General features: G+C 44.9%; 1 protein-coding gene across 6 annotated transcripts in view; it reads right to left on the bottom strand.

Moving 5' to 3' along the window:
• Positions 1-20,216, bottom strand: part of RPS6KA5 (ribosomal protein S6 kinase A5) — a 184,900-nt gene that overhangs the window by 73,107 nt on the left and 91,577 nt on the right. For 3 of the 6 annotated variants that reach the window (XM_018053831.1, XM_018053829.1, XM_018053830.1), the window contains 2 exons: positions 5,397-5,512; positions 2,575-2,682 (listed from right to left, as the gene is read on the bottom strand). The exons of 2 other annotated variants lie outside the window; for them this stretch is intronic. In XM_018053831.1, the coding sequence (XP_017909320.1) occupies positions 2,575-2,682; positions 5,397-5,512 (224 nt within the window). Of the gene's footprint in view, positions 1-2,574; positions 2,683-5,396; positions 5,513-11,214; positions 11,314-20,216 lie in introns of those variants that run through there. One more of the 6 variants, XM_018053832.1, reaches the window with a different exon arrangement.

Genomic DNA, 20,216 nt, shown 5'->3' with positions numbered 1-20,216 from the left:
AGGGACAGAGGAAAGAGTGATCACCAGGTCTCTCTGTGGGGGGAGAGGCCCCTCTGGTGCTCTACGGAAGTCACCAGAGCCCTTCTCAGAGTGTTTCTGAAAATGCGGCAGGACAGAGCACACTAAGACAAACACGGAAACCAAAACGAAGGACAAAGCGCGACGCCGCCCCGAACGCGCTTCTGTGGCCAAGCCTCAGGTGTCACTCGGGAGGTCTGGCCGGACCACCTCACGGGCAGAGCCCCAGGCGCCAGCACCTGCAGACTGCTGTTCTCGGAGAGGAGTCCTGCCCACTCGTGGCTCCGAGTGCGGGGGCAGCAGAGGCCTCGGCAGTCCCACGGTGAGGGTCCGTCCTCCAGCTGCCTCCTGGCGCCGCCAGTGTCCTCGCCCTCCCCTGCGGCCCTCGCCCCGAGTCCAGTCTGCCTGTTTAGCCTTCGCAGCTCTCCACGAGCGTCAGGAGAGCAAGGCTTCCTGCGCAGCAGTGCAGACATGGGGTCTGGCAGGGGAGGCATCTGTGTCTTACAGAGACTTTCAAGAGATCCTCTTGTGTCCTGCACGCCTGGGATGAGGACTAATCCTTGAGCCTTTCTGGGGGTGAGAGGTGCAGACCAGCCTGCTTTGGGGCTTCTCCTTGTCGCTGGCTTAGGACTCAGATGCTTCAGGGCCGGAAGGTGACGGCGACTAGTGTTTCTGCCGTCCCCTTCCCAGAATCTGGTTGCTGTTTCCCTCCCACCACCTCCCACATTTTTTTCTTCTACAAAAGAGGGTTTATTGGGAATCAACAAAGAACTGCAATTTGGGACCCATACCTATTGTGAGCCACAAGAAAATCCTCAGGCAGAGTGTAGAACAGACCGTGTTCAGTGAGGGAAAAGGCAGTTTTGAGGGCTACGGCGAACCCAGTGTCCATAGCTTTTCACTGGCTGGATCACGAGCCTTTCACTGGCTGAGTTCTTGCTAAGAAAACAGACACGTCTCCTCCTTCCTCTCGGTCTTTGAAACTCCCCCTTCTGGCCTCCTACCAGGACTTGACTGAGGTTCTTGGTTTGTTTGTCTGTTTCCTGGAGATTTCCCCCTTTTGAGTTGGGCCTTTCCCTGAAAGCACCGCTGGTCGCCAGGTTTTCATCTCGGGGATCCTCTCCCCCTTCTGCGTGCACGCCTATCTCACTCCTTTTCTTCTCCTTGTAGGGGAGCCTGGTGGCTGCCGTCTGTGGGGTCGCACAGAGTCGGACATGACTGAAGCGACTTAGCAGCAGCAGCAGCAGCAGCAGGTTTAGCGAGGAAACAACCATGAACGTATTTCACCCGTCACATTTTTTAAGTCGCTACTAAAATTTTAAACAAAGAAGAAAAGTTTGAAAAACCAAACTTTGAAGTAAATTCCTCAAAAGTTCATCTCGTCTGCTTTATAACTATGATTTTCCTATCAAAGATAACTCATATATTGTTATATCCTCAGGCTCATGCAGGTGGAGACCATGCCCCTCATCTGCCGCTGTCTCACCCAATACCTATCGCAGCCGAGAAGGCCAAGAGAAACTTATTCACAAGAGACTGAATGAGATGGATACAATTTAAAAAAACTGGGAGCCTTTGTTTTCATACTTCTAGTACTTATCTAGTTCACCTAAGACTGTTTTGGAAATATTCTAAAAAGTAAACAATCAGAAATGGATACACCTAATCTAGAATCCAAGATGTGTTTCACAACAACAAAGTCCTTTACTACAAAAATTTTACTGTAATTGTGTCTATTACAACAAAGTTTCGCATTCAAGTTTACTTAGCTCTCTTGAAAGGCTAGTAGAATAAAACATACTTTTAATTTATAATTGCTACAGAAGTATTATTTAATTACAACTAAAAATGTATAATTTTAAATGTTATTAAATAAATCTGTGAAAATAAGTTTTAATCAATACTGAAAATGCAGAGTCCTCCATATTTAAAATCTGTATATCAGTTATTACATTTTAATTTGTACGAGCAAAAAACCACTTAGGTCTAATAAGTAGATCCTTGCTACTTTTGTCAAATGAGCTTAAAGGGCCATAATGACATGCCCACTTTGTACGTGTAGCGTAAACTGTGTGTGCCCTGCTCCGCAGCCCTTTGGTTTTGGCCACACTGGGGGCACGCGCGTCTCAGCTCCCCACGCAGCGACAGAGCTGCGGCCCTGCACTGGAAGCAGGGGTCTTCACGCCTGGGCCGCCCGGGAAGCCCCCCTTCTGTGAGTTTCATTGGCTACTGTCTAAGCTATGATTTTCCTGAAAGGCCCAAAGCGTTATTTAAAAATTCCAGTCATATTTTACGGAGAAAGTTAAGTGTGTAACTTGGTCTTGTAATTCGGACGCGTCCATGGAAGGGTCACTTCTAACAGGGTGCTTTCATGGTGGTTTCAGACTAAAACCCTTACAGTCATTCATGTCAGAACGTCCCTCTGGGCAAACTTGTGCAAAAGTCCACAATTTGTCTAGTACCGTCCCCTGAAATGCTCCTGCTACAGCTAATTTTCATCACTGCTTACACTCTGCTTTACTAACTTCAGATACTAACTTAAAATACGATACTCACTTCGTCAGCCACAAACTCCTTACTCAGACCAAAATCCGTCAGCATCACGTGGCCATCAGAATCAAGCAGAATATTCTCAAGCTTAATGTCACGGTATATAATCCCCAACTGTAAAAACAAACAAAGATGCATTTTAAAATAACAATTTCCAAAAAGTAAATTAGGAAAGTCTTTATTATGAACCTTGAAAACAAACCAAAAATGGCATTCCCCTGCTCAGGGTGCTGTGCCTGCCTATCTGCTGGGCTCCTGGGGCCTCTGGAACCACGTTCCCCGTAAGGAGGGGCCCTTCTGTCGGACTAGCTTCTCTGGGGTCTGCCTTGACGACTGCTCCTTCCTGGGTTACTCTTCGTGATGGAGTTCACCCTCCCTTCAGAGGATCTTCAGGGGCTTTCTTGGCCAATTCGTGTTCATCCTTTCTTAAGGGCTTCACGAAGGCCTTCCTGGCTAACCAGCTCCTGCACTGGCCTTTTTTTTTCCCATAGAGCACCTATAATCACATTGTACTTTTCTACCTATTCCTCCATTTTGTTTTGTATGTAAGTTTTATTGTAAAACATCTTAATTATATGACATAAATAAATCTGCCCAAGTTAGACAAGCAGTGCTTGACAAATATGAACTCCCCGTTTCCTGTCCTGTCAGCCTGGACTGAATGTTTTTAAACTTTTTATACTGAGCATTAGCAAACTTAAGACTGTGTGCTTTCATCAACACCAAGTATATGAAAAAGAAGACTCCTGATGCTTTCTTAAAATTGAAAGATTATACAAGGAAACACACTAGGCATTTTCTTTCAAGACCCCTTCCCCCCATACTGGGAAGCGTGACGGCCGTGAGCGCACTGTCTGCTGAAGGGACATCTGGCCTGCAGCCCACAAGCGCCCAGCAATCGGGATGGCTTTTTTTCCAAACAGCCTCTTTGGAAAAGATTTTAGGAATAAGTCATTTAGCACCTGCTTTACCACATCAGTTCCAAGAAAACTCCCCGTTTTTGTCCCTCCCGAGAAATTCGAAATGAGCACACCAAAATTAACATTTCTGGCTTTGTGCTCTATTTCCTTGTATTTCTCTTTTTCAAGGTGAGATTAAGAGAAACTGAACGAAGATCTAATCTGTACACACTTTTCACATCAATCACGTTTACATCTGGCATCCTCATATTCTCTACCTCTCTGCTTCTGATTACCCTGTTTTAACAATAATGAAAGTTGATGGATTTTCCCTTTAATAAACAGAATTAACAGTTTTCATACAAATTAAAAACTGAATTTACTAGCTTATCTGTTGGAGCTTTGCATTTTGTGTTTACGCTTCTATTTATGGTGATTTCCACCATCATTTTTATGTTATAAAAATTATATCTGATTCCTCTAAGCATAAAACAAAGCTTTTCAGCCTATTCCTAGGCCCAATCTGATGCATGTATTATATATATACATATATATATAATAACATGTGTGTATGTATATATCCCACAAAAGTAACTAAAGGCATAAAGCTCACCTCCACACCATGGATTCTATCAGAAGGAACATGGATGCCTCTTCCCACACTTCAGTTGAGCACTTAAGCTCCCACCCGAGGCTCCCCTTGCTTTATGGCCCTGCAGCCCTGCGCGCCCCAGAGCCACTTTCCCTTCCCTTCCTGTTCATCACCCTTCCCTTCACTCCCCTTAGGCCTCCTGTTCCGACCCTGTCCCGACCTCCCTGCCCGGTTATGCTTCTGCCTGACCCAGACTCACCCATCTCTCCATCCTTTCCTTCCCGTATCTTCTCATCTTTCCTCACAGCCTCTCCCATCCATTGCTTCCATCCTGCAATCCCAATCTCCCTGCCCCTTTAAAAGCTTCATCTTTTCCCCTCATTTCTCTCCATTCTTTTTTGTGCTGCATAATCAGCTCTTTCATCTCTTTTTATCTGTAATCTAGTTTAGAACATGAGCATATAACAAAGAACAACAGTGACTTTATGACGTACTCACATCATCCAAATGTAGTAACTCAGGTCATGCTCCTTGTGGTCTCACACAATTATGATAAAAAGTGTTCTAGTACTTTCTATTTCTTAGGCAACACACAAACCTAATCCACATAATGACTGTTTGTTTCTACAATAATGTGTCCTCATTAAAAAAAAGTTTTTAGTCAAAATATCTTGGATCAAGATTAACAGCATCTGAAATAATATTTTTTTAAAGTTTAAGCTGATTTTACAGAATTCAAACTCACATACATACATGAATACCACTTAAAGTTTTTAGTAACTGAGCTTATGTCAATGAAGGTCATGGAGTGGGAGGGATGGAGGGGAGCAAGAAAGGACCTCGGGGCAAAACAAACAGAAAGGCGGGCCATAGCCGGCAGTGGGATAGCTGGGTCTGTAGGTAAGTGCTTCTTTCAATTGTCTCAAGCTAACAGGGAAACGTACCCTGAAGAAATACGGGCAGAGTCTGCAGCACAGTAAGCCACAATTAAGGAAGCACATATTAAGACTTGTGGTCTAATCTTGAAGGTTACTTTAAGAACAATTTTTAAAAAATTCTAATGATACTGGGTAATAAGCATTAGGATTTTTCGTGAACAAAACCAAAAAAAAAAAGTGCTCAGGTTCTGCCTTTTTAATCTGCATCCCAGGAACTACAAAAGGAAAGACAGCCGTTTAAAGAGGGAAGGGTGAGACTGAACCTGCTTGCGGTCTGCAGAGTGCGCCTCCACCATCTCCCCGGGGACGATGCCGTGCCAGCACATCAGCGCTCTTCATCCCACCATCACCTCAGTTACCAGATTTTTCAAGGCAAATCCCGGAAGTGGAGCGTCTTACCTTGTGGAGGTGTCCGAGGGCAAGCACGATCTCTCCAGCATAGATCTGCACCTCGCGCTCTGTGAAGCGCTCTCTCTGAGAAAGATGAGTAAAAAGCTCTCCACCATTTATATAATCTAAAAACGAAATATAGTTTTTCTGTCTTTGACTTGTATTCATAAACTAAAGGAAGTATTTCCTTTTAATCACTTTGGATTAACCATAAGGCACTAATTTTAACATTATTTTGGCAGAATTCTTAGTATATAGTTTCATATAGAAAATATTACTAAATTTATATAAATACAGTTTTATAAGTTAATGACTACCCTAAAATGCAATCAAATGAATTAGCATAGAATACTGTTATTAAAACTATTATGTGAAATCTGCATATATTTAAATAATTTTCCCCAATGCAGCATATCAGAAACCTCTGCCATCACCATACAATCCTAACTTTCTGTAGAGTACCAAATCACCAACCACTACAGCAACGGAAGTGCGATGAACGGAGTAAGACAAACAGAAATCCCAGCCATTGCTCTGTCGTAATGGCCAGTCACTTTCTTTAAGCAGGTTCCCTGTTTTTCAGAATTGTCTGGAAAGTCCTTCCAAAACTGTGTATTAAGAAGCAGGTAGCCTTATTGTGCCATGTAACTCAAAAGTAAAAGCAGGAGTACACAGCTGAATCAAAACCTGAAATGAAAAGATGCCCGTTTCCCTTTCAATTTGCCCTTTTTATCCCACGAGGAATAATGAAATAAGAGACAGAAAAGCTACAGTGAAAAGTAAACAAGGAGCGGAATAATAGCAAGCCACAGCAGAGTTCATGATCGGTCTAAGGCGCCATTTGCTGACACAGTGCTAACAGTCTGATCAGAAACTAACCACCACCCTGGACAGCATCTGTGTGCGAGAAACAACATACACCTGGAAAACAGCTGCAGGCGTGGCCTACAAATGCCGAAAGGGCAGGGCTGAGAAAAGCACACGTCCCAGGGATAGTCGTCTGTCAAGTTTACCACAATCTGATCAAAGACCAAAGGAAAATCTTCACAAACTCACAAATTTTTATCTTGCCCATTTAACTTTAAATTCCAAACAGCAGATTCCACAGAATGAAAGGGCTCTAAAAGCTACTTGCGTTGCAACGTATTTTACAAAGCACAAGAGAGCAAAAAGCACTGCCCTTCTAAGACTTCTGTATTTTGCCAGATACTTCCAATTTCTGCACTTAATTATATCCTAACACAAACTAATTATTAAAAAGGTGTAAAGGAACATAGCATTCCTGCAAACTAACAATGAATATTTTCTGCCTCTAAGTAGTTACTTATTTAAATTGTCACGGCCCAGAAGTAGGTGTTCATAGGTTAGCTGACCAAATGACGAACTCCTACGCATCCGTGAATGTCCTACTCAATTCTCTCTTCAATCACCTCTCAAGCAGAGGGGATTAGTTACTTATTAAGACTTACACAACATCAATTATCTTGCTACACTGAAAATATCTGCATACTTTCTTTCTCTGCTACGTTCTGAGCCTTTTAAAGTCACGATCAATGTATTCATCTTAAAAAATCCAACAAGTGCTTCCATGCAGTATGCACTCAACAGATGCTTAGTGCTGTATTAACTGAACACAAATCCTTTCTACTGGAATAAATACTGGAGTCTGAAAACATCACTCTGAAACTCAAAGGCAAGTGGGTTGTGGGGGAAAAAAATATCCAGTGTACTCCTGTCTTTGAGGCAACTTGATATAATCCAAAGAACTCAGGCTTTATAATCAAGAGACCTGAACCAGGTCACAGAGTCAGACACAACCGAGTGACTAACACACAGACCACGGCTCCACTGCGTCCTGACCTGAGCAGAGGAAGCCTCTCTCGGTGCCGGTTTTTAACAAAACGGGAATCAGAACTACTACAGGTTACTGTTGCTCAGAGCACAAAAAAAGTGTTTTTCTTTCATTTATTGGGGAGACTAAGAAGAACTAACTACAGACCTAAGAAGACAAACCTGAAACAACACTGAGTAGCTTTCCTACTTGTAGAGCAGGCCAGTAGCCCAGGGAGCAGACTTGCGTTCATAACACATGCTTCATCTGCAGACCCAGGGCTGCACACTGCAGAAGGTGAACCACCAACTCTACCCGGCGGTCCAGACTTCAGCACCAGGAAGGCAGGTAGAGAGGCAGCCAACGGGCAACAGCAGCAGCAGCTATGACGTCTGGACTCTCGCTATGGAACAGACACCCTCATCCACGGCAGGGACGTAAGGTTAGCAGGAGTCTCTGTAAGGTAAGCGTCCGGTACCCTCGGTCGTTATAACCCTAGTAGGTCTGTTTGGTGGGTCGCAGTGTGTCACTGTGGTTTTAATTTGCATTTTTTTTGAATGACAACATTATTTAGTATCTTTCCCTGGCTTACTGGATGTTTCTATACCTTTTTTTTTTTTCCTATACCTTCTTTTGTGAAACATCTATTAAGGGTTTTTTTCCTTGCCCCTTTTGGTTTTTTCTATTTTGACTGAAGTATAATTCACACACTGTGAAATCCACCAGTTTGAAGTGTAAGATTCAGTGGTTTTTCACATATGAAGACTGGTGCAACCATCACTATAGATTCAAATTTAAAATATTTTTACACACTCCCTCCCAGAAGTCCCAATTTATCATTTTTCTTTAGCTGCTTTTGCTTTTGATGTCACATTTAAGAAATCACTGCCAAAACCAATGTCAAAAAATGTACCCCTATGTTTTCCTCTAAGAGACTTACAGGCTCAGTTCTCACTTTTCGCCTCTGGCCCTTTCTGAGTTACGCTTTGATGCGCTGTGAGTTAGGGTATGTCTGTCTGGTGTGTCGTGGTGTGTCATCATGGTCTTGCATTTTCCTGAATAAAACATGATTCAGCATCTTTCCAGGGCTTACTGCAAACGTACTTCACATGTTTGCATGTGGTTACCCAGCTGCCCCAGTACCATTAGTTTAAGACTATTCTTTCCTCACTGGCATCCTTGCCAAAAAACTGATTGACCACAGAAGTGAGGATCTAGACTCTCAGTTCTATTATGTCTATGTCTATCTTTATTCCAGTGCTGACTGACCACACGTGTGAGGATCTATGTCTAGACTCTCAGTTCTATAGACTCTCAGTCCTATCATGTCTATGTCTAGACTCTCAGTCCTCTCATTTCTCTCTTTCTTCTGGTGCCACACTTTCTTGATTGCTGTGGCTTTGCAGCAAGTGTTAAAAGTGTTCGTCTTGCGATTTAACTCTTCCTTTCCAAAACTGTTTTAGCTATTCTAAGGTTCCTTGATTTTACCATGTAAAATTTAGAATGACTGTCAATTTTCATAAGAAAATAAGCTGGGATTTTGAGAGAGGTTTGTTAAAACTACAGATCAATTTGGGGAGTACTGCCATCTTAAGGCAATGGTAGCCCACTCCAGTACTCTTGCCTGGAAAATCCCATGGACAGAAGAGCCTGGTAGGCTGCAGTCCATGGGGTCGCAAAGAGTTGGACACGACTGAGCAACTGAACAACAACACGCCTCTGAACCTACTGTGCATACACTACAGACAGTACGCGGTTGAGTCTTTCCCCTCCTCTCACAATCTCCTGTCTTTGACTGCACCTACTAGCCCATTCACACTGAGTGTCATCACTGGCACAGCTGGACTTGCTGTTGCTCATTCACTCAGTCGTGTCCGACTCTCTGCAGCTCCGTGGACTGCAGCATGTCAGGCTTCGCTGCCCTTCACCAACTCCCAGAATTCACCCAAACTCACGTCCATCGAATCGGTGATGCCATCCAACCATCTCATCCTGTCATCCCCTTCTCCTCCTTCCTTCAACCTTGCCACCATCAGGGTCTTTTCTAATGAGTTGGCTCTTCGAATCAAGAGGCCAAAGTACTGGAGCTTCACCTTCATCAATTCTTCCAATGAATATTCAGGATTGATTAACTTTAGGACTGACTGGTTGGATCTCCTTGCAGTCCAAGGGACTCTCAAGAGTCTTCTCCAATATCATACTTCAAACGCATCAATTCCTCGACACTCAGCCTTCTTTATGGTCCAGCTCTCACATCCATGCGTCACTACTGGAAAAGCCAGTATGAGCCACAAGGCCTTCCCTTGTGGGTCAGCTTGTGGGTCAGCTGGTCAAGAATCCCACCGTGATTCGGGAGACCTGGGTTCAATCCCTGGGTTGGGAAGATCCCCTGGAGAAGGGAATGGCTACCCACTCCAGTATTCTGGCCTGGAGAAGTCCATGGACTATATAGCAAAGAGTTGGACATGACTGAGCGACTTTCATTTCACTTTCACTGGGAGAACCATAGTTCTGACTATACTGACCTTTGCTGGCAAAGTAATGTCTCTGCTTCTTAACACGCTCTCTAGGTTTGTCGTAGCTTTTCTTCCAAGGATCAAGCTTCTTTTAATCTCATGGCCGCAGTCACCATCTGCAGGGATTTTGAAGCCCAAGAAAATAAAGTCTCTCACCAATGCCACTGTTTCCCCATCTATCTGCCGTGGAATGATGGGACCGGATGTCAGGCTCTTAGTTTTCGGAATGCTGAGTTTTAAGGCCAGCTTTTTCACTCTCCTCTTTCACTGTCATCAAGAGGCTTAGTTCCTCTTTGCTTTCTGCCGTAAGGGTGGTGTCACCTGCATATCTGAGGTTACTGGTATCTCTCCTGGCAATCTTGATTTCAGCTTCTACTTTATCCAGCCCAGCATTTCGCACGATGTACTCCGCATGTAATTTAAAAAAACAGGGTGACAACATACAGCCTTGACGTACTCCTTTCCCGATTTGGAACCAGTCTGTTGTTCCATGTCCAGTTCTAACCGTTGCTTCTTGACCTGCATACAGGTTTCTCAGGAGGCAGGTCAGGTGGTCTGGTATTTCCCATCTCTTGAAGGATTTTTCCAATTTGTTGCGATCCTCACAGTCAAAGGCATTAGAGTAGTCAATGAAGCAGAAATAAATGTTTTTCTGGAATTCTCTTGCTTTTTCAATGATCCAGTGGATGTTGGCAATTTGATCTCTGGTTCCTCTGCCTTTTCTGAATCCAGCTTGAACATCTGGAAATTCTCAGTTCATGTACTGTTGAAGTCTAGTTTGGAGAATTTTGAGCATTACTTTGCTAGCCTATGAGATGAGCGCAATTGTGTGGTAGTTTGAGCATTCTTTGGCATTGCCTTTCTTTGGGACTGGATGAAAGCTGACCTTTTCCAGCCCTGTGGCTGCTGCTGAGTTTCCCAGATTTGCTGGCATATTGAGTGCAGCACTTTAAGCGCATCATCTTTCAGGATTTGAAACAGCTCAGCGGCAATTCCATCACCTCCATTAAGCTGTGTTCAGAGTGATGCTTCCTAAGGCCCATTTGACGTCGCACTCCAGGATGCCTGGCTCTGGGTGAGTGATCACACCCTCATGGCCATTCAGATCTTTTCTGTATTGTTCTTCTCACGTCTGCTATTTCACTTTTTTAGTTTCTATATATTTTATATCTTTGTTCCTTTATTCCTCGTTACTTCTTTTTCATTAAGTAAACATTTTAAAAAGTTATTTTCTCAGTGGTTACTCTATGGCTTACCATATACTATCACAAACAGTGTGGGATTCATACCGACTTAATTCCAGTGATATATACAAACATTACTCCCACACAGGCCTACTCTCTCTTCCTCCTGTTTGAGACATTATTGTTATATATAGCACAACTATACGTGTTACATACTCAATAATACATCATAATTATAACCAGATATAGCTTTATGCCTTTCCAAGAGGCTGAAGGGAAAGAGAGCAAGTACACACCCATAGTCTGCCACTTCAGCTCCCCATGTGTCCCTTTTCAGCTCTCTTTACTTCCCCACGGCTTTCTCTGGGCACTGGACAGCACAGAGGCTCTGGTCGTTTTAAGGATTTCGTCTTTACTCTGAATGACATAAGAAGCCTCGGAAGATTCGGAGCACAGCAGCGGTATGACAAGGTTTCCGTTTTGATAGATCAATGACTGGCTCTTTGTTGAGAACAGTAAGAGTGGAAGTAGGGAGGCCACCTGCAATAAACAAGGAGAGGTGACGGAGCCTGGGAGAAGGGCGGCAGCAGTGGTGGTCAGGGCCCAGCCCGCCCAGAGCACAGGGAAGGCGGGGACGGAGCCTCAGCTGAGTGTGCAAGCCTGCGGCAAGGGCAGATGTGAATGCGGCGATTCGGAGTTCACTTCCGGCAAGGAGGACACACAGGTGTCTAACCAATAGTGAAAGCTCAGTAAACGGTACTTATCATCATCACCATCTTGAATCACACATTGTCAGACTGTGAAAAGGGACAAGAGAGCCCTTCTGAAATCCTTTCAGGAAGGTGGTGGCTTAGTCACCCCATCGTCAGACTCCTGTAACCCCATGGAGTGTATGTAGCCTGTCAGCCTCCTCTGTCCAATAGCATTCTCCAGGCAAGAATACTGGAGTGGGTTGCCGAAGAGAAAGGTAAATTTCAGATCATCAAGAGGCGGCTCCTCATAAATTCCCTGAAATTATGCGCAGCTTTTCAAGCATCTGTGAGCATGTGTGCCTCCTGCTGAGAAGGGAGGGGCCACCTGTTCTATTAGATTCTACAGGGAGTTGCCAGCCAGAACAGTTCTCAGAACATCACTCTTAAGACAGCATTCTAAATCTGAATGGAAACACACCAATCAAGTTTATTTATAAACAAACCAAAACGTGGACTGCCGGCACAAGGGACACATCTGAGAGGAGCGTCCTCCAGCTCGCCAGCAGCAAACAAGCACCGCATCATCGCAGCGCAGACGCCCAGCACCACTGTTTCTGAGCATTCAGACCGCTTATCCCTGACTTCTAGCCTTGCTTGGCATTAGCTGTCCTGGAGCTTCTTGTATTTGGAATTGGACTGATGAGGTTCAGAGCTTACAAAAGTGAAATGGAGCACGGGTCTTCGTTGTCAACAAGATTTCTGACTTCTGAGGGTATGCTGGAACTGCACTCTGATGTCTTTACACCTCTGCGTTTATCCAGACAGCCAGCAACTCTGGAGAGGGGAATGCTGACGCTTGCTCTTGAGATTAAAAACAGCTTAGCCAGGCAGTGAGACAACATATAAAACAAACTTTAGAAAAGACTGCAAGGATTATTATTAAATTGAATTGAATTATAAAGTTTTTATTCTCTTAGAACAATGGAATCAGGAATGCAGGCAGATTCTGGGAGAGTCAGCAGTGGTGGGACTACAGAGATATCATGAAAACCCAAATTCCTCTCCTCCACTCCCACCCCTTGCCAACTGGGCATAAATTACATTCCTCCATTAAAAAAAAAAAAAGTACTGAAAAGCTCAGATGGAATAAAGCACCTGAGTGGAAACTGTCTACTATCAGAGTTGTTTAAGGCCAACTCTGCCTGGGGGGCCTTGGTCCATGCCAACTTATCTACCGTGAATAACTTTCCTTTCAAAAATTATACATTCATGAGAATTCTAGAAACTAGATTTCTCAAGTGTCCGCCAATTTCTTCTACAACGAACTGCAAGCATGACGGCTGGCTTTTGTTTAAGCCGATGCTGAGTTTTTATCCTCTTTACGGGAACAAACAGCATGAGAATGTTCAGTTTCTACTGATACTCCTGAGGCTGTCTGCCTCTGTGGACAAACAATGAAAATGGACCAAGCGGTGCTGGCTCCATCTACACCGCTGGCCACTGCTGTTTGTGTGGAAGCAGCACCTTAGTAACCCCGGCTCGTCACGGTGAGCGGGAAAGGGCTCCTGGCAGATAAGAACTAAAGTGATGTAAAACATAGTTTTGGCTGACTTCCTTTAAGATCTGTATCTTAACACAGCTCACTGCTTTTAAGACTAGACAACGCCCTAGTAACAACTAGAAATACTGGGCACTTTCAATGTGCCTGTTCTATTTAGATACGATGACAAATCTGATACTCAGAAACAATGCTATGAAGCTGGTGCTATTAAATACTAGTATAACTCCCAGAGAAAGTAAATTAATCTCTAGAAAACAGTGAAACTCAGAGAGGTTAAAAAGATTACCCAGAGCTGCATAATCTTTTCAGTGAAAGAATAAGGATTATGAACATAGGCAGTCTAACTCTAAAAACAGGAATTTTTAAAATTTTATTTATTTTTTAATTGAAGGATAGTTGCCTCACAGAATTTTGCTGTTTCCTGTCACCCCTCAACGTGACTCAGCCATCGATTTACCTGCGTCCCCTCCCTTTTGAACCCCCCTCCCACCCCTCTAGGTTGGTGCAGGGCCCCTGTTTGAGTTCCCTGAGCCGTGCAGCACACTCCGTTGACTGTCTGCTTTGCACACGGTCATGTAAGTTCCCGTGTTACTCTCCACGCGTCTCGCCCTCTCCTCCTCTCTCTCCGTGTCCGTAAGTCTATTCTCTACATCTAAAAACAGGAATTTTTTACAATGCTACATAGAGCTGCCCTTTTCCCTCCTGGAATTCCCAACTGGTATTGCTAATCACTGTCAGAAAAACAGTCTTAAATCACCTATTCTGTCCTCCAGATATCTAAAAGGTTTGGGGTCCCATCATTCTATACATTTGGTCATAAAATTTCTCCATTTTACATGCTTTTCATGGTTAAATTCTGGAGGGCTCATGCGAATGTCACGGTGCTCAAAAGGAGACCTTCCTAGGAGTCTGTAGTGAGACTGCTTTCCAATGGCCACAGTAAACAATGACTTTCAACTTTTTTTGAGAACTTCTGACACAGAACTTGCTGCTGCTGCTGCTAAGTCGCTTCAGTCGTGTCCAACTCTGTGCGACCCCATAGACGGCAGCCCACCAGGCTCCCCCATCCCTGGGATTCTCCAGGCAAGAACACTGGAGTGGGTTGCCATTTCCTTCTCCAGTGCATGGAAGTGAAAAGTGAAAGTGAAGTCGCTCAGTCGTGTCCGACTCTTAGTGACCCCATGGACTGCAGCCCACCAGGCTCCTCTGTCCGTGGGATTTTCCAGGCAAGAGTACTGGAGTGGGGTGCCATTGCCTTCTCCAGACACAGAACTTAAGAAAGCCAATTTCTATCTTGTAGGACCGGACCCCGGAGAAAGAAAGGCACCCCACTCCAGTACTCCTGCCTGGAAAATCCCATGAATGGAGGAGCCTGGCAGACTGAAGTCCATGGAGTCGCTAAGAGTTGGACACAATTGAGCGACCTTTTTCACTTTCATGCATTGGAGAAGGAAATGGCAACCCACTCCAGTGATCTTGCCTGGAGGATCTCAGGGATGGGGGAGCCTGGTGGGCTGCCGTCTCTGGGGTCGCACAGAGTCGGACACGACTGATGCGACTCAGCAGCAGCAGCGGCAGGACTGGACCCAGGCCTGTTTTCTCCAAAAAAGTCCTCGGCCTTCCTGCCTGCAGTTACCATCTCAACTCATTTGCCAGTTAAAGCAGATGGATCTGAATTTGGCAACAAAGAGCTACACTCTAGGTTCTTGCCAGAGGGTAGGACCTCCAACTGTGTGCAGCCCAAATCTCACCATCTGTTCAACTGTGAGAAATAACACGCACAGGACAGTGAAGGAAACCCACACACCCTTCCCGTTATACTGCAGTGACTTGAGACAAAGAGCAAACTTTGCGGCAGACAAAGGTACCAACTGGGATAACGCTGTTTTGGAAACATTAGTCTCTGATCTCGCTCCGCAGGCTTACATCGTAAGGGAGAGTGGCAGGAAACTTGGAACTGCATTCTTGGTCAAGCAAGGCTGGTAAAGACTGTCCATTATATCTGGGCCTGGTTTATAACGCTTTTCCTAGACCATAATGCCTTCCCTGTGGGTTTCATTTTTTTAATGTTTTGATACAATTTCAAACTTACAAAAAATACTTGCAAGAACAGCAAAAGGAATCCCTATACATCCATTTTGCAAATTCACCCATCGTTGACGTTTTGCGCGTCTGCGTTAGTATTCTCTGAGTGCTTTCATGCGTGCACATAATGTCCCTGAACCAACTGAGAATAAGCTGGAGATGTCAAGCTCCTGAGTCCTTCAATGTGCAAATACTTAAAAAAAAAAAAAGAACACTCCTTCATACAGCCACAGGACAATTATCAGTATCAGAAACTTAATGATAAAAACACTGTTATCTAATCTATACTCTCTATTCAAAATTTGTCACTTGCCCCACTAATGCTCTTTTTAACTACTCTTCCTCAGCCCAGGATCTGGCTTCTGATCACATGTACATTAGATATCAGAGCGCTTTAATCTCCGACCCTAAGTCAAAACATACGCACCTTTTAATTTTAATAATAGCTGTCAATTGTTACAGGTATTTTCCTCAGAAAGGTTATTTATATTCCCCGCCAAGACTGAATGGATGCCTCAGAAAACAAAGTTCTCCTCAACTCTTTTGTTAAAACTGACATTTATTTAAAAAAGAAAATTTAAACACTATTTTATTATTACTTTTGGCCGCGTGGCATGTGGGATCTTAGTTCCCTGACCGAGGATCGAGCCCACGTCCCCTGCACTGGAAGCGTGGCGTCCTAACCACTGGACCACAAGGGAAGTCCCTCACCAACTCTTGATATTACCATTATTTTTAATTTCTACCAATTTGACAGGCATACTCCAAGATACAGAAGAAAGGAGAGGGGAAGAAAACCTGAGCGTCTGCAGCAGGCAGCCCAATCCCTGTCGGCGTCAGTAAACGGGGGTGGCGGCAGGGGCTGCAGGGCTGGGAGGCGGGAGAGGCGAGGAAACTCACAGGAGAGGCACGCGACCCCAGCGGACCCCCGACTCCAGCACGAAGTTCATGCCAGGCCCCACTGACACATTTTGGAGACACATGAGGAAAGCTTAGAAAGCTGGTACTGGGAAAAAATCTGCAGAGTAATAAAAGCAACTTCCATGTCAGGTGAGGAGGAAGGTTAACTCAGCAAGCGACGCCGGTATGCCAGACCAGGCAGATCTCAGGCCAGTGAGGAACGCACCCACCACCCAAAGGCAGTGCCGGGAAACGGGCAGGAAAGACTCAGGGAAAGGCAGAGTCAATGAGACCTGGAGAACAGACTCAGGGAGTGTGAGAAGAGAGGAATGGAGGATTGTGGTCAAGGAAGACACCAGACTCTGAGGTCTCAGCAGGGGCTGGTTTGAGTGATACGGCCCAACGTATGGTTAGGCTTCTAGCGGTTAAGAATCCACCTTGCATTGCAAGGGACACTGGTTCAATCCCTGGTCCGGAAAGATCCCACATGCCGTGGGGCAACTGAGCCCGTGAGCCGCAACTCAAGAGTAGCCCCCACTTGTTGCAACTGGAGAAAGCGTGTGCGAAAGACCAGCACAGCCAAAAACTAGCATGTTTGCTAGAAGGAGCTCGGGCATGGTGTGGAACTGGCTATCAACATGGTTACTAAAACTGGAGAGGATGGAAGGAAACTGGAGGAAAGAACAGCTAACCCTGATGGCTAATCACTGGGAAAGGCAGGCGCACATCCAGGCACCAGTTAGCTTCTAAATGGCGCCTGACCATCATCACTTTGTTGTGTATTAAGGACTAGAACGGGGCAGTGGGTGGTCTTCTGTGAAAGGGCCTGCTGAAGAAGTACCATCCTCCAAGGACAGGAGGCTTGATTTTAGATAAGTAAGGCACACTTAGTTAAGATTTAGGGAGTTTGTGCACATGGGATTATTCATAGAGCACAATGGAGGGCTCAGCAGAGGAAGATGAGGGGGAGAATGAGGCTGAAGTAGGGGAAGAATAATTCTAAAATCCTAAAGATATTTTAAAAAACCCCAAACCGCCAAAGCCTCTACAATAGTAGACTCATGCAAACTTAAGCTTTACAGAGAGCACAGTCCACACAGAGTCACACTCCTCTAACCAGGTGCCTCACTCTTCATTCCAGAAGCCAATTTCAGTGCGTCCTGACAGAATCCAACGCTGTACCTAGTACCAACGAGACAGGCCAAAGTCCCAGGGCAACTTTCCCGCTGCCAGGCACAGGGTCACACACCAGCAAATGTCAAGCACTCATTAATACTGGTTGCGTGAACTGAATGAACATGCGATGCTCCGCTTACCGGCTGCTGCAGCCACACAGGAGAATGAGGGCAGATTTTTCATCTTGAGTTTATTAACAGGAACAGTAGAAAGAAAGAAAGAGTTACATACTGTAATAGCTAAAAACTGCAACTTAGATGGACCGGTGGACAGGACCACTGTCCTGGAAAGGAAAATGGAACCGACAATAACTTTACAGGGCTTCCCTGGTGGCTCAAGGACAAAGAATCCACCTGCCAACACAGGAGATACCAGAGACTCAGAGAAGGAAATGGCAATCCACTCCAGCATTCCTGCCTGGGAAATACCGCGGACAGAGGAGTCTGGCGGGCTTACAGTCCATCGGGTCCCAAAAGAGAGACATGACCTAGCAACTAAGCAACAACAATCATATGGTAAAAACACCTTTCCCGATGAATCTCTCTTTAAATTCTGATCTCTCCCCTCCTGGAAATGTTCAGAATAAGTCTCAAAATACATTCTGTTCGTAACAGAAGGAAAGAAGGGGACCATCAACAGCATGTCTTCGTGACAATAATTCTAAATAAACCAGTGAGTAAGTATGATATGTTCTCTGGAGCAGTGAGGCACATTTCAACAAGGTGACTTTTATAAAACATTTACCAACTTACAATCACACTGAGGTTTACTTACAGCCCATACAACGGAACACCGTATATGACGCTTGCACACACTACTGGCTCCTTGATTGAACTACAGGGAACTTCCTATGTGGAAATGACTATATTTCAGTTCATCTGCAGTTGCTAAGTGATGATCTTTATATGCAGAATGGCTCATACTCTGTATCTATGAAATATGAATACAAATAATTCCATCATATATAAGACTGTTATGGGGATTAAATGAGCTATTGAAACTTGGGCCAAACACACAGTGAGCATTTTTTTAAAAATGACTATTAACTACTGTTACTATTTACAGACATAAGTTACAATTTATAGAACTAAAAAACAATGACATATTTAATTATAATAATTTCAAAATAAAATTCAAATACATGGTGTCCTGACATCTGTTCTCTCAATGTAAGGATAATTTCAAAGCTTATAAATGTTTAACGTATATTTCTAGAAAGTACCACAGGGTCTAATTAGTTTTAGTCAGTATTAAGCAAAAGAGAAGTTTTCTTAAATAACTGATGTTTTAGTGCAAGCCTCAAGGCTTAAGACTGCAGAGGCAGCCTTTTATTCAGATGCAAATAAATCGCCTTTAAAGACTTTTATGTGGCAGTAGCTGGAGTGTGCTTTTAAGAAGCATAAAAATAACACAGACATCACACAAATAATGAGAAAATTCAAAGTCGCAAAATCTCACCCACTTTAAAACATGAGCATCCTCCCTGAATCCCGCACACCCCGTCTTCTCTTTCTTCTTCCTCTCCTCTCCCGGCCCAAGTTCCTTAGAGAGTGGTCTACAGGTCTGATTCGCTCCTTGCTTACTCTCTGTTCTCCTCTCACTGCAGCTATAACAAATTACTAGTCTTGGTGCCTAAAATAAGACACATTCATTGTTTTATGTTGTAGGTTAGAAGTCTGGTGTGGGCATCACTGGGCTAGATCAAGGCGCTTGCAGAGCTGCGTTTATTCTCGGGAGTTCAGGGGAGTCTGCTTCCTTGCCTTTTCCAGCACTGAAGAGGTGGCCCGTGTGCCGCCCCTCCCCTCCATCGCCCGAGCAAGCAAGGCGGCTGAATCGCATCTCGCCCCACATCACTCTGACCCTCCTGCAGGCGCACTCCACCTGACTCTCTCCTCCCTTCCTCCCCACTTTTATGGGCCCTGTGCTTATACCGGGCCCACCCAGGCGATCCAGGATAATCTCCCTATTCTAAGGTCAGCTGACTAATTACTTTAATTCCATCTGCAACCTTACTTCTCTTAATTTGTTCGGCATGTAACCCAACATGCTCACAAGTTCTGAAGAAGAGACTCTCGGCGTCTTGGGATGGCTGTCATCCTGCCTAACAGAGCCTCCACTCACTTCTGAACAGAGCAGTGCAGCTTCCACCCCACAGCAGCGGAGTCTAGGGTTTAAAACAACCTTACGTCACTAAAGTAAACGGACACTTTTCAGTTTGCAAACCAAGAGAAAGGATACTGCAAGGAGAGCAAAGTGAGATGGCCCAGCAAACACCTCAGCGGCCCAGCCCAGCGTCAACGCCATTTAACGTGCGGTAAAGAGGCCAAGAGATACATCAGTAATTTGTAGATCATGCTTGTAACCAAGTGACTTGCCCAAGCTCTCACAGTTATTAAGAGATGAAGCTGAAACTTAAATCCGAGTCCTTTTAGGTCTGGTGTCTGAAGACCCTGTATGGCCTGCCCCGCGGGCATGCGTGCCTGGTTGCTGAGTTGTATCTGACTCTATGTGACCCCATGGACTGTAGCCCGCCAGGCTCCTCTGTCCATGGGATTCTCCAGGCAAGAGTCCTGGAGCGGGGGGCCACGCCCTCCTCCAGGGGGGTCTTCCCGACATTAAACCCGCGTCTCTTCTGTCTTCTGCACTGGCAGGCGGGTTCTTTACCATCAGCACCACCTGGGAAGCCCTATATCCACATAGCAGATTGGGTACTTTAAACTAGCATAACATGTCAGATACCTGTTCAGCTCAGTCGCTCAGTCACGTCCAACTGTTTGAGACCCCACGGACTGCAGCATACCAGGCTTCCCTGTCCATCACCAACTGCCAGAGCTTGCTCAAACTCATGCCCATTGAGTAGGTGATACCACTGAACCATCTCATC

Source organism: Capra hircus, chromosome 10 (genome assembly GCF_001704415.2).
Source record: "Capra hircus breed San Clemente chromosome 10, ASM170441v1, whole genome shotgun sequence".
Lineage (NCBI taxonomy): Eukaryota > Metazoa > Chordata > Mammalia > Artiodactyla > Bovidae > Capra > Capra hircus.
Note: the sequence above shows the minus strand (reverse complement) of the source record. Positions and strands in the feature narration are given on the sequence as shown.